General features: G+C 41.0%; 1 protein-coding gene across 1 annotated transcript; it reads right to left on the minus strand.

Moving 5' to 3' along the window:
• Window positions 1-225: 225 nt before the first annotated feature.
• Window positions 226-14,244, minus strand: LOC147181165 (BTB/POZ domain-containing protein KCTD1). Its single transcript, XM_086097757.1, has 5 exons — window positions 13,724-14,244; window positions 12,311-12,489; window positions 8,278-8,422; window positions 6,047-6,352; window positions 226-1,081 (listed from the first exon to the last, which is right to left on the minus strand). Exons 1-5 carry the CDS (start codon window positions 13,955-13,957, stop codon window positions 917-919), a joined length of 1,029 nt encoding a protein of 342 aa, XP_085953883.1. The 5' UTR covers window positions 13,958-14,244; the 3' UTR covers window positions 226-916.
• Between the last annotated feature and the right edge of the window lie 365 nt (window positions 14,245-14,609).

Raw genomic sequence — 14,609 nt, forward strand, 5'->3', positions numbered from 1 at the left:
AGTACAAAACACTTCATTGGTATCACAATATTTAGTGTGAAAAAGACGCGTCAGTGAAGCTAATTGTTGGTGACAACTGAGACATTCCGCACCGTAAGCAACGCACCAGTGACCTTTACACAGTGAGTCGTAATCACACACACTAACCCACCGCACCAGTCAGGTGATGACGTCAAGTCACCACTACGGGCAATTGGGAATGCAATAAAATTCATGGAGTAGGAATAGGATTCAAAATCATTTTATTTTCCACATTCCCACGCCCAGTTTTTCGCGGAAAACACATTGAATATTTATCAGTGTTTTTTATTTTTGAAGTCTTTTACCCCAATGCATTTCAATGGACGTCAATTATGTGTGAATTTTCGTTATTCACAGGGCGGCCTGGTCCCTAACCCCCCTCGGAAGTCCACTGTAGTGAAATAACCATTCACTCACATTCGCACCATAGACAATTTAGAATCTTAAATGAACCAAAGCAGTCTGACCATCAACCATTCACACCTGTGGACTATTTAGCATCTTCAATTAGCTTTGTGAGAACATGCAAACTCCACACTGGAGGGTCTGAGCTAAGATTGTATCCCGGAACCTCTCATCTGCGGAGCAGAGGTGCCACCCGCCAGGATTTCAAATCATATTCAACCTAATGTAGGCTCAAAGTTTTAAAACAAACTTTATTTAGGGATACAACATATATAAATCTTTCTCAATTGTGTTTTATGGGGGTAGACAATCACAAATGTCCTTGCAATCTCTAATTCAAACATCGCAAATCTTCCCACGGCAGATGCACCTCTTTTTTTATTTTATTCTCGAGATGATTTTATAAGAAAACAAAACATCAACAAGAAATTAAAACAAGTGAAGAAAACGTGAAGAAGAGTCCATTACACGGAAAAGTCCGGCAGAGTCTCTAGTCTAGCTGCTCTTGCTTTATCCTATTGGAATTGGGTCCTCCTCGCTGAGCCGTCCTCCTCAGTTCCCGCCGCAGAACATATTCACTGAATTGGGACGAGTCCACGCCTCCCCCGCAGGAGCCGGTGATCTCGAAGCCTCGCTGATGCAGGCGCTCCAGAACCTGAAAGGAGGCGAGGGATTTCAGAAATTAATTGAGTCAGACAGAAAAGGCGTGGGCTGCTTTTTTATTTGCATCGTATGCGAGGTCGGTTGAAAAAAGTGCACCATCGCGGGGGAGCTGAGCCAATTGTGGCTGCGAGATAGATGCACCCTGGACTGGTGGCTGGCCAGACAATTGCAGGCCACAAAAAAAAAATAATAACAATTTTGCGTCCTCAATGAAAACCCACATGTGACCTCACATTAGAAGTAGTGTTAATTTCGTTAACGAAAACTGAAATCGTCAACACACATTTTTCACCCGACGAAAACTAGACTAATACCCTATTAATAAAACAAAAAAAAACAATAATTGAGACTAAATTAGTATGCATTTTCGTCGACTAATGAAAATGAGACGAAAATTGAATTCACTTAATAAAAACTGGAATAAACTTTATGGGCATTTTAGTTCATGAACAAAGACGAGATGAAAATTATATGTCTCTGCTTATCTGTCAACCCCATGTTGCATTTGTTACGGCAAAAATGTTGCAATGTGACATCTCACATACCACAATGCACTGCGCTAAATGTAAACGACGCCATTTTGGCAGGATAGAAATAATTGAGAACTAACGCTGATGTAGCTACGTGGGGAGTGTAAATTCTTCAAAGCCATGTACCCGCTACATTAGAGTGGACGCTCGGAAGTTGTTGGCTGGCTAATGCTGTCCTAGCAACAAACGAAAGGACCTGGGAGACAAACTAGCTTAGTGCTAAGCTAGGTTGGGACCAAATATAAACAAATTTGGACGGATTGTTGACTGGAACCGCTGCTCACCAATGTCAATCCTTTGCCTGCCGATATCGCTACTATCATGCCAGCATGGCGGCGTAAAAAAACGAATGCAGGGATCAGTCACGTCACGTCTGGATCTGTAAAATGCTGCCTGGAGGAGTTAGCATAGCGTGAATGTAGCTCAACTTCCTGTCGCTCATGTCATGGCCACATCGACTGCAAACCAGTTCATACTGAATCCATTTTGACAGGATTTGTGTTGTTGATTCCTACTTCTTATGTGTTTATGTGCGTATGTATGGATTTGCCTATTTTCTTTTATAGTTGTTTGCATGTTATGATCTGGATCTTTTTTTTTGGGGGGGGGGGTTGTCAAAGCACTTTGTAAACGCTTTTTTTAAAGGCGCTATACAAATAAAGTTTTTATTATTCTTATTATCATTATTATTATTATTTTTGATTGTTATGCCCATCCCGACAAAGCAATTCACTCCCATTAATAACTGACTCTGAATCCTGGATAATGCCACCGTTTATCCCCGTGGTATCCAATGATGCCTTGTGTTGTTTTTGAGGGTACTTTAAAGACAAAAAACTGACTGGAATTTCATACGAGACGTTCACCGAGTCTCTGTCTCGCATTCACGTCCGTTATTGTGTCGTGTGTTGATGTTGGTTGTGTGTTTGTGTCGGTCTGCATACGTGTTTGTGAGCGAGCCGCCTCGCAGACATCCACAGACGTGTCCTTGGGCCTGTAGGATCACATTCCATCGAAGAGGCCCCAGGGAGCAGTGTGGCTTTCTCTCCAGCACTTGGCTCAATGTGGGCTGCTCAACCCCCCCCCCCCCCCCCCCCGCCCCCTATCCCCTTTTCCCCATTTCTCCCCCTAGCCCCCAGGCCCAAGCCTCTGCAGAAACTACAAAGGTCCCCCATACTGCTGGCAGCCCCCGCCCTCCTTCTCTTCTCCGTACCCCCCCCCCCCCCCCCCCCCCCTCATCTCTCCCTGCCTCCATTAGCCGCAGATACAGCATCCACCGCCGGCGTGCTTTAATAACCAAACAGGATTATGGGCCCCGCCTGGGGACAAGCTGCCAGGGAGCATGCTCAGTTTCTCTCTTGCACTCACTTCAGAGGCGGTTTTGTTGTTTTTTTGTTGGTGTTTTTCAGACTGTCCAGATCAATGCCAAATCTATTCAAATATGCCTCCACTCCTTCAATAATGCATAAGACGAGAACTGAGAACTTAAGAAGCTGAAAAGCTTTTTTTTTCTTTCTTTCTAACAGACTGACTAGTACTCAGTGTCATGCAGGCCTCCGCTAAAGCCATCCATCCGTCCGTCCATTTTCCACAGCGCTTGTCCTCATTAGGGTCACGGGTGAGCTGGAGCCTATCCCAGCTGACTTTGGGCAGAAAGTGGGGTACACACTGGACTGGTCGCCAGACTATTGCAGGGCACATCTAGACAATTTACACTATCACTCACCGCTATGGGCAATTAAGAGTTTTCAATATTGGGGTAAACTTCTTGGGTCGAAGGACCGCTTACATGGGAACACTTTTTCCTTGGGCCCCCCTCTTAATTGTAACACTAATTAAACCTAACTACCATGTGTACCACTAAATGCACAAAAAGTTACAAGAATAAAGTTTGTATCGTTTCAAGAAAAAAAGTCGCCATTGTACAAGAATAAATTTGTATTTTTTTAAGTTGTAATTGTTAGACTAAATGTACATAAGTTATCCCATATTTACTCTTATAGAATTTAGCGGTATAAACTTGATTGAATCATACGAGTTGGAGTTATCTGTGAGGAGAGCAGAGCCCCGTGGGAAGGATGCTCCTGCAGCTGCAGGACAGGAACTGTGCCTTATCACAAGATGGCGGCTGAAACACTTTGCAGATGAACTGTTGAACTTTGACTGTTGAAACCTTCCGTGCAGAGGAAAGACACGTCTGTATTATTATCTGCACAATGACTAATATCCATGATGTTTGCTGCTGTGTGAGTCCCCCTCCCCTTTAGAGCAGCAACTCCTGTGTAACTAGGGAAAATCCTATTGAAAAGAGAGGACTCGGCGGCGTAAGAGATTGTAATCTGTGCACATCTCTGTCCGTTCTCCTCACGAGCAAAAATAATCTAAATCTCTTGTCTTCCTTCTTTGTCTGTTGTTTATTAAATGTTCTAGGCTGACTGAACCTGACAGTAATACAATATTAAAGTCAAAGTTTATGACAAGACAACATGCGACTTTGCTTTATTGTCTAAAAAAAACACACACACCAATTGTTCTCAAAAGAATTAGGAATAGTAACTATATGTGAACTTATCACAACTTTATTCACATTGGGACATCATATCTGTGTGATGATGTGCCACAATTATTTCACACCTTTTACCTAGCCTAAAGCAAATGTTGGGAGGGTAAATGTTTTATTTTGATTGTTCTATACCATATCTATAGATATTTTTGCTGTCCTGTGAAAAACACTTATGTCCATTTAAAATAATAATAATAATAATAATTTACCTTTTGGGGATGTCTGCATTCAGTTTAATCCCAAAAAAACCTAAACATTTTTTTTTTTAATGACGGACATAAGTGTTTTTCACAGGACAGCGACGATATGCACACTTTCAAATTATATGCTAATCATTTTTTTTTACAAATTATTTTTGCAGGGCCCCAAGCTCTGACTCTTGGACCCCGGGCGGTCCCTCAACCCCAGTTTGGGAATCCCTGCAAACTAACAAATGCTTTTGTAAATATGAAGAAAACCTAAAGAAAACCCGCATAGCATGCAAACGCTACACAGGAATGCTGGGGATGAGATTCAAACCCCGTACCTTACAACTGGGAGAGGCAGGCGTGCTTTCATCAATACAAAGCTACTTGCTAACAATTAAGATTGCTCAACAGCATTTCAGTACCCTTCTTTTCTAAAGTGCGCAACTACTGATCCAACTACGTGCTCATCCTCCTCACATTTGAATGATCTCACGCTCCTAAAATTCACATACGTAGATAATCGTCATTTCCAAGTCATTCACATTTTCAAGTAGCAGGATACTCAAAAAGAAACATTGAGAAGTTGAAGCTACAGTAAATTGATGCTTTCTGGAACATTTTTGACGACTTGGTGGGTGGAGTCTCCTGCATCACACCTGTGGTCTATACTGATTAATTAGTTGCAGCAGAGGTCAAAGGTCGGTGCTCTATTAATATTTTGCATACATCCGTTGCCTTTCTTATGCCCTGTGGTGATCATTTGTCCTTGAGTTTTGCCAAGTCTGTTTTTAATAACATAATTAATTGAATATAAAGGAATCAAACCCAGTCTGAATTTTGCTCCCATTCTGTCCCTTAGCAAGTTTTCCTGGGGAAAACCTGCACTTTTAAAAAGGTTGGACAGGTTTTGTTTTATTTAACGCCTCTTCTTTCTTCATTACTCAGTCAATGGAGTCATGTGACTCGAGAGTAGTCGATTTTTGGTTGTACATTTTGAATATGTTTTGCCGGCCCGACTCATTTAGGATCCCGTTATCGGGACAAATCCATTCTTCACATCGCAGACCAAAGGATCATCTTATAGGTAGTGCTGTCACTACAGAATCATTTTAGAATCGATTGATCGACTTATCAGATTCATTTTGCATTAAAGTGTATTACAAAAGCTTTTTTTCCCTCCTGATTACTGTTTATTAACCAGTGATTGATGTTTATTTAATACTTTTTATCCGTATAGTGATTTAAAAAAAAAGAAAAGGGGGGGGGGGCATTGATTTTGTACTGCGTCGTTTTCCAATGTCTTATTTTGATTAAACACAGAAGATAATTAGTCTTGTTTCATGAAGGACTACAGAAATCAGAGAACAATTACTGTTGATTTGCTGAAATCAAAGGATTTGGACAATTTTAAATAAAAAATGGCTCGAAAACAATTACTCGATTATTAAAATAGTTGTCGATTAATTTATTTAACTAACAATCGATTACTCTACTTATAGGGCAATCTTAAGATAAGATACACAAGTATACTGTATGTAGGTACAGTAGATGTGTGTATATTATATATATGATATATTTAGGGCCCGAGTCTGAACACGCCAAACCAATCACGTAAGAACACGTCTAGACCATAAATACAAACTAGTCACGTAAAAACAACAACTACGCCGGCTTACCTGGACGGAGTTGAGGTGGCAATATCCGTTGAGCGGGAAACGGATGACGTGCGTGGAGTCGTGGTTCCAGCCGGCGTTGACAGAGTTGCACATGGCGTCGCCGATCTCGCGAAAGACGTCCTCGATCAGCGCCTTGTCGCCGCTCAGCGTGATCCTCTCGCCCAGGTCGGGCGCCACGCGCACCACCACGCACTCGCAGGGGCGCGACACCCGGCCCAGCTCCTGGTCCTGGCGCCAGTGCTCCAGCTCGGACAGCAAGGGCTGCAGCTGGAAGTATCTGGCCTCCTCGTACAGCAGGCTATAGTCCTGGGGGGGGGGCACACAAGTGAGTGATTGTTGTTTTTAACGTCAACTCGGTCAACGCTATGTTTAGGATGAATAGCTGGCTGTATTTATTTATCAAGCTTGAACTGTGCAATCTTTGACGAAGCAATACAGATGGCTTTCCTGTCACTGTTCATGCCATTCAGCATTCTGCCACTTGTGCAAAATTACAACTCACAATAACATTGGATGTAACAGAACATAAGAACAACAGCTTTTAATAATCCAGAAGACAACATTCGATTTCATGATTTGGCAAATTTTCAACGATTCGATTTTCAAAATGACGATTAATTAATTAATTGGATTTATTGCCCAGCCTTACGTATTTTATTTTACTTTATCATAGGGCCAATTTTTTTTAAACATGTATTTATTTCAAACATTTATTTATTTATTTTTTAGTCATGTTCGATACCACTTTATTTCAAGATTGATACCAGTACGAGTAGTCAACTCTTGAGTAGTCACCAATACCACTAGTACTTTTCTCAAAAAAAAAACCCTGAGAATTTTAAAGAAAGACCTATACAGTATATCCCAATGTAGCATTTTCAACTAAAATTATATTCTTCTAAGTTCAAATTTCTAGCTCCTGATCACGACCCTAGTGAGGATAAGCGGTTCGGAAAATGGATGGATGATCATAAAACGACCAAAAGAGAACGGTCGATACTGGCCTGAGTACCGATACCTTGAAATAAGTCCGGGTATCAGCCCGATACCGATACCTGGTATCAGTACTCGCTCATCCCCGTCTGTCTCTTCTGAAACTTTAATGAAAACATTTTCAGTTCTTTTTTTTTTTCTTCTTCTTTTTTTTAATCAAATGTTAGATTGTTAACTTTTGTGAAATTTTTCATTTTCGACCTTGTGGAAAAGTTCAATGAAAAGTAGGCTAATCAATAAAAAAAAAGGATTAAATAATTTAAAATCCGGTTTTATTTTGGCTTAAGTTCATTTTGTTTTTGGCACTGCTGTCTTTTTTAAGTCCGTCAATTGATGAATAATGAAAATCTGTGCATAATTGCCATCCATTATAATCATATTAGAGAGAGAGAGAGAGGGAGGGAAAGGGAGAGAGAGAATTTCTCACACAATTATATATATATATATATATATATTTATATTGAGTATCTGCGAATAGGTGAATCACTGTAAATGCAAAAATCCTACTTTAGAATTCCTGAGTCGTTATAATGAAAGTACTAGTAAACAGTCGTGACGGGAAAATGAAGCTTCATGAAGCACTTGTGATATTTTCTGACTCCTCGAGATGGCACTCTTGGTTGAAAGATGCAGTGGAAATGTAATCAATTTCCTTTGCACTAGCCTTACCAAACCAAGAGCACCATCTTGGGGAGTCAAAAAATATCACAAGTGCTTCATGAAGCTTCATTTTCCCGTCACTAAAATATTGTAATGTACTAATTAATAATATACAATGTATTACAAGACAAATGTAGATAGAGCAGCATGGCGGCAAGAGCGCCGCTGGGCCTTGAAGGCAGTACATTTGAGTTGCTGCTCGACTTGGGCCTGTCTTTTGTCTCTGCTTATTTTAGCTGACATACTTTCCACCGATGGAGCCTCAGTGTGGATAATCTATCAGATGATGTGCGTCTTTGCTTTCTCCCGAGGGCCAAATCACGTAATTACTGACTGAACTGTACACAAGAGTTAAATGGTAGGAATACTAATGGGTCACATGTAGTGTAATTCGCCCTCTGCACACAGACTTCATTCATGTATCAAACAATGACAAATTGTTTGTTTAATTCCTCTGCTATTTTCATCTTTTGCCTAGTGTGACCCTTGCCGGGAAGACCCCTGATCTCTGCGGCAATTCAAACATGGCATCAGAACCCCATTGCGTGCGTGGCCGACGAGATGTTCTGTGGGCTTACTTTGAAGTCGTCCGGGATGAGCAGCTTGGACGTCCTGAGGAAGTTGAGGATGTAGCGGAACATGTGTCCGTCCCTGTCAATGAAGTAGTGCTGCTTCAGGCTGTCCAGCACTATGGGCTCGGTGCCATCAAAGAGGCGGCCGATTCTGTGCGGGGTCAGGAGACATGTTGGAAGAGTGTCAGCATCTCAAACACAAACAGACGCTTTCGTTTTGCGTGAGGTTATGATGGCATGTGAAGCGGTGGGAAATCAACTTGAAATCATTTGGAGACAAATGCTTGGGTCTCTGGAGTGCCGGCCCACAGATCTTCTTTTTTTTTCTCTCCCAGGGCTGATAACAACGTGGCAGATAACCAATATTTGAAGCCCATCTTCATTTTTAGTAAAAGGGGAAAAAATATTGGAAAAATACACATTCAAACTTTTTGTTGAAATGTCTTATTGATGAACTTTACTTTAGATAAAAGACATTTTTGTTTTAAAATGTCAACAAGTTCAGGGATCTCCCATTCTGCCAGGTTCATGAGTAGGTCTTAAAAAGTGAAAAACTTTCAGAACAACTGAAATGTTAAACTTTCACGTCGTTTTAATTTCAAATAAAAACCAAAGTGGCAGAGTCATCTCTTAGCAAGTTAACTTAAAAGGAACCCCGACTGTAATGACGTTTGCTCTATATTATTTATTTGGTTGTTACTAACATAACTATAAGATTCATTTTTCAAAAATAATTTCCAGTTTATTACATTTTGTAGAAACTTTACTTGGACGTACGCCGCTATTGTTATTTACGTGACGTAAAATGGCGGCGGCTCTCTGCCGAGCAATGTGAAACGCCCATAAAGAAAGCAAGGTAAGTCTCGTAGCGTTCCTAAAGAAACAACATGGTAGTCACCTTCCCCCACTTACACACACATATATATATATATATATATATTTTTTTTTTAATAATAAAGTTAAGAAATTATGTTGAACTTGAAACTTTGCAAAACTACTTACAATAGAAATCTTTCGGGAACCATTTATTTGCTTAGTTTTTAATGTATCTTAACACAAGCTGTTGACCCTGGAAGCTCCCTGCAATTTTTGTTAGATTTTTTAAAAAAAGCTGTCAATTCAATATATATCTTTATAATTAAAAGAAAAAGTATTTTGGGGAAAAATTTTGCGCCAACATTTTCTCTTTTACTGCAAATAAATATCGGCTTGAAATATCGGTTATCGTTTTCCTTGACGACTAATAATTGGTATCTGTATCGGTCTTGAAAAAAACATATCGGTCTTGAAAAAATAATTAGGGTTGGGTTAAAATAAATAAATAAACAAAATAATACTGAATCAATTGTCCTTTTCAAGTCTGATTATGATTTATAAAACCATGAATAAAACCTAAGAATAATTTTTTTTGTATCTTACTGTTTTCTTGAAATTTACTTTTCACATGAATATTATGAAAGACCTGACTTATTCAACTTTAAGACAATTCAGAATATTTTTTATATTTCCATCCCATCCTTGCTGATGTTTATGTAACATTTAAGGGATTATAATACGTTACTTTCATTAATAAAACTAAATCCTTTAACCAATTACTGCCTCCGCAAAATTTAATTTAGAATTTAATGTTTGTGGCGGGTTTTTTTTCATGTCCTTGATATTTAGGTAAAATGGATGTTTTTTTATTTTACTCTCTTCCTCGTGTAAATCTTAGTTTAGTCTAAAACTAAGTCTATTTGGTCCCTATCTAAATAGAGTCAAAAATGACTCAGAGTCAAACTTACACTACAGAATTTACTGTGTGGGTGAAGATCCAAACCCACTTTCAAGCAACCACCAAACGACACTGTTATTTACACAAAACACGTCAAAAATAAAATCAGCGCTGCATTGAGTTGAGTTGGTTGCCCATACAGAGTTAGCATTAGGCTAACAGTGTTAGCTTCCACTAAGCAGCACATAGTTGATCATGTGCTTGACTAATCGCTACCTCCTCATGCAAAATTGTATTTATTTTCCTACAGTAAGAGGTTTGCTCCAACAAGAAGAAGACAGTCTAGTGACTCAGGGTACTTCATTGGTTGTCATGGTAACAAAAAACAGACTCGCAATTAGCCCATCAGTGTAAAGGGTGAAGCATGCAGTTGCTAACTTGAATGACGTAACTTTCAGCAAGACAAGAAATATGGAATGTTCTAAGTATGCTATATTTTTAATTCTTAGAGTATTTGGGCAAAATAAAACACCTGGGAACTATTTTAAATGCTGAAAAAATACACATACGATGTCGCCTTTAATGCATAACGTTCACTATAAAGTGCAGAGGCAAGAACAAGTAGTAGTAGTGGAATAATGAAGCAAAATAAAGACATCATGAGAGGTCAGGGCCAGCTGGTCGCGCTTTGCCCGAGGCCGGGTGTCACTTGCCCTCGGGCGCGGCGCCCACAGCGACCTCACAGCCTCCAGATGGCCCCGCGCCCTTTGGCCTTTTTTACTGCTGCTGTGGCATCTGTCCAAATAAGCACATTGTCTTTGTCTGCACCGTGCATGCGGCGCTCAACATCTTAAACCGGATTTACACTGCGGGTCCGAGTGTGCGTTTTGGGGCTGCATTTCCGTGGACATTTCAAGTGACATACTGTAAATATGACACTGATGAGACACATGCACAGATATCCCAAACGACATGTAAAAAATGCCACAAGAATCAACCCCGAGCTAGTGAAAACACAGAGATAAACAATAATTGATAAATAGTACAAATATTTGAATTCTATCAGATGTGTGGAATTAATTGTTGATTAATCGTGTCTTGAAGCAATGGAATCAAAATGGAGGGCTTGGCTGCAGGGAAACTTGTATACGAACAGAAGTTGGGGACATTAGACAGTAAACGAGACAGAATGAGAAACATTGAGAGTTCAATTCAATGTTAAGAAACTGAGGATGGTCATTTGGCCAAATGTCCTCCATCGACTATGGGGAGAAATTGACACAAATCATTTCTTTGGTCTGAACTCCTGTTTCCGTCAACTTTATACGACGCAGGATAACAACGTGGAATACTTGCTCAAACTTCCCATAGCTAATTTTAATAATGGGATAAAGGTTTACTGATACTAAGGCCCAACTGATATGGATTTTTTTTTAAGGCTGATTCTGATATTTGGCAGAATAAAATTCCGATAACCGATTAATGAAAATAAATATACGAAATTAAAAAAATGAATATATAATAATAAAATAACTTTTTGGGTCCCTTAAAGCTTACAAGAATAAAGATATGAATTGCGGGCAGACATTTGATTGTTTTTAAAAGCATTTGTTCCTTAATTGTTGTTTAACTTTTACAACTGAGAGCAATTTTTTTTCTCATTTATTTATTTATGTGTTTGAATTTCACTATCTTTGTCTTATGTTGTAATATATTTTTTTAAAGCTATTATTATTATTCTTTCAAAAACCTAATATCGCCCAACGAAATCGGCTGGTCGATTAATCAGTCGGGCCCTAATTACTACCAGGAATGTCCTTTTTCTCAGACTATTTACTTTTTGAGTACTCACCGATACCGACTGCCAATATCGCTAGCACTTTTGACAAACTTTATCAAATTTAATTTAACACAATGACAAAAAAAAAATTGCAATGTAGTGCCAACTACTGCTGAGGGCTACTTATGCGAGGTCATACCCCCCCTCCCCCCATAAGTATCGTGGTTGGTATCGGCAGCCTTCACAAGTACACAATACCTTAAAATAAGGCCAGTATCGATACTCGCCCATCCCTGATTATTCAACTTTAGAACATTCATAAACTCTAAATTCCAAATTGACAATTAAAACGTTGTTCATCATGTAATTTCTAATGTAATGGGACTATATTTTTCTGAATGTTCTGAGCTCCTGTCTCCATACAATGTCATGTCATCCTTTCGACCGAAAACCAGTTGAGCGCGAACAAACAGCGCCTCAGCTGGTGGCGCTCTAGTAGTTCAGCCTCCATTTTGCCTCCCGATACACAAGACTGTGGAACTGACCGTGATTCAGGGAATTTGGTGAGTGTGGCCAGGCTGCTGGTGTACATGTGTCCGCCCACGTCGATGTGCACCGGGGCGTTGGACTTGGTGAGCTGCGCCGGCGTGGGTATGCCCTGGTTGCTCAAGGGGGACACCGGCGAGCGTGTGATCATGGGCCGCGACATGCTGGAGCGATTGTCCTGCGAACACACAATCCAGTTGCCGTTCATTAGTTCAGTCATCCATTTTCTGTAGCGCAGGAGCTATACGTACACATATAGACAGACGATCGCTCATGTTCATATTCGCACCTATGGATGATTTAGAGTCTTCAATCAACCAGACATGCACGTTTTGGGAATGTAGGAGCAAGCTTGAGTACTTTGAGAAAATCCACACAAGCATGAGGAGAAAGAGCAAACTCCACACGGGAAGGCCTGAACTGAAATTCGAACCTAGAACCTCAGACGTGTGAGGCTGACATGCTAACCACTTGTGTACCGTGCTGAAAATGATGCCTCCATTTAATGCTGCTGACAATTTTCACTGCTGTTCACATTCACTTGTGTACAGTATAATGATCTATCTAGTATTTTCTATGCAAACAGGTAAGAGATTCGAACCCAGAACCTTTATAACTGTGAGGCAGACGTTCAAACCACAGGAGAATCATGCCGCCCGTGACAAGTATGCCTTTTTAAGATGTACATTTTGCTTTATGCAATGCCATTGATGACTACATGTCTATAATCCTGCATCGTTAACACAGGAAGGCCTAACCCGAGATTCGAACCCGGAACCTCTCAAACATGAAGCAGACTTACTGCCAACTTCCTCACCGTGCCCTCTACTTTTTGCCACATGATTAAATGGTATCTATTGAATCACGTAAAATCCTGAGTCGCAATTCGAACCCAGAACCTCCTCGGTGTGAGGCAAAACTACTGACCACAAACAAAAGTATGCCTTTATTGTGACATACAATGAGTTCACATTGACTTGAGTATAGTTTCTATTTATTCAAGGAAAAACTCCTGAGCCAAGATTCAAACCCAGAACCTCTCAAATAAGTCAGGCATGCTAACCACGCTTGACAGTCATTGAAGTGCACAAAATAAGACAATGAAATAAGTTGCCAGCTCGACCTTGACCTGAATGTTGCCAGTATCCACAAGCACTCAACCCCTGCAGGCCAAAAAGTAAATTAATGTTTTTTAGGGGGGGGGGGGGGGGGGCTAATAAGACTGCCTCCTCTTAACCTAAAAACACAATTAGCGGCAGCACACTGAATAGGACCACAAAAAGTTGACCATAAAGCTTTTTAGATGGATCCCCCAAAAACAAACCATATGCGTAAAATCCCCCCCACCCCCAAAAAACAAGCGAAACTATGACTACCAGTGCCTCCCTCCCGAAAATGCAGCATTTATTTACCTGTGCCGGCATGGTGGGCGAGGAGGTCAAAGAGTGGTCATTCTGTTTGAGCGAGGCGGCGGGCACCGGCTCTCCGCGCACGGCGTACATGAGCGCCGTCTCCCGGCACTCGGCCGCCCGCATCGGCGTTCGTTTGAGGGGAGCGTGCACCGCCGCCTCGTCCGCGGAGGTGATTGGCCGCGGCCGCTTCCTCGCCTTCTGATGCGTCAGGTCCATGATATCCGTCTCGTCCATTTTTTATTTTTGGGTGCTGTCACGAGGTTTGATTTGTTGTCTCGGTTCCTCGGTTGTGTTGTTTTTTTGTGTGGTAGAAGACGACTTGGAGCAGGCGCGGGGAGAGCGTGGCTGTCAGGCAGAGCAGCTCGCTCGCAATGGCTGGGAGAAGTCAAAGCCCCCGACAACATTAGCATCGCAGCGCCCGCGGCTCTTCTAGGCTGTCGCTCTTTCAGCGGCAGCAGGTACGAGTGTCGCATTTTCACGGGCAAACCAATCCTCTTTCTGTACTCGCTTTTTTTTGCCCCTTCCTTTTTACTAAAACGGGTCTGATCCCCCCACCAACACCCACCCACCCCCACCCCAAACACACCCACACACCCACCTTCTTGTATGGCTGACCTGTGCCCCTTTTCCCCCCCTGCCCCTCCTCATGAGGGTGATCCACTACACACACACGCACGCGAGAACTTCAACAATACCCCATTCCCGCAGTTTAAATAATAATAATAAATAAATTAATATATATAAATCCATTAATCACACACACAAAACATTGCCTATGCTAAACGGTTAGCAATCACAACAAGCATTAGTGCGCTAGCTATTACCACTTATGGTAAACAAACACTATACCATTTAGTTCATACACACACACACATATATCTACATT

This window comes from Leptonotus elevatus, chromosome 1, assembly GCF_054856555.1.
Source record: "Leptonotus elevatus isolate MCC_2025b chromosome 1, RoL_Lele_1.0, whole genome shotgun sequence".
Classification (NCBI taxonomy): domain Eukaryota; kingdom Metazoa; phylum Chordata; class Actinopteri; order Syngnathiformes; family Syngnathidae; genus Leptonotus; species Leptonotus elevatus.

What these genes read in the sequence shown, in the direction of transcription:
- LOC147181165 (XM_086097757.1), bottom strand. Translation starts at nt 13,957, where the DNA reads ATGGACGAGACGGATATCATGGACCTGACGCATCAGAAGGCGAGGAAG. An exon ending in CGCCCACCATGCCGGCACAG is followed by an intron (nt 12,490 to 13,723) that starts GTAAATAAATGC and finishes GTGTGTTCGCAG; the next exon opens with GACAATCGCTCCAGCATGTC. An exon ending in GCCACCTCAACTCCGTCCAG is followed by an intron (nt 1,082 to 6,046) that starts GTAAGCCGGCGT and finishes GCCTCCTTTCAG; the next exon opens with GTTCTGGAGCGCCTGCATCA.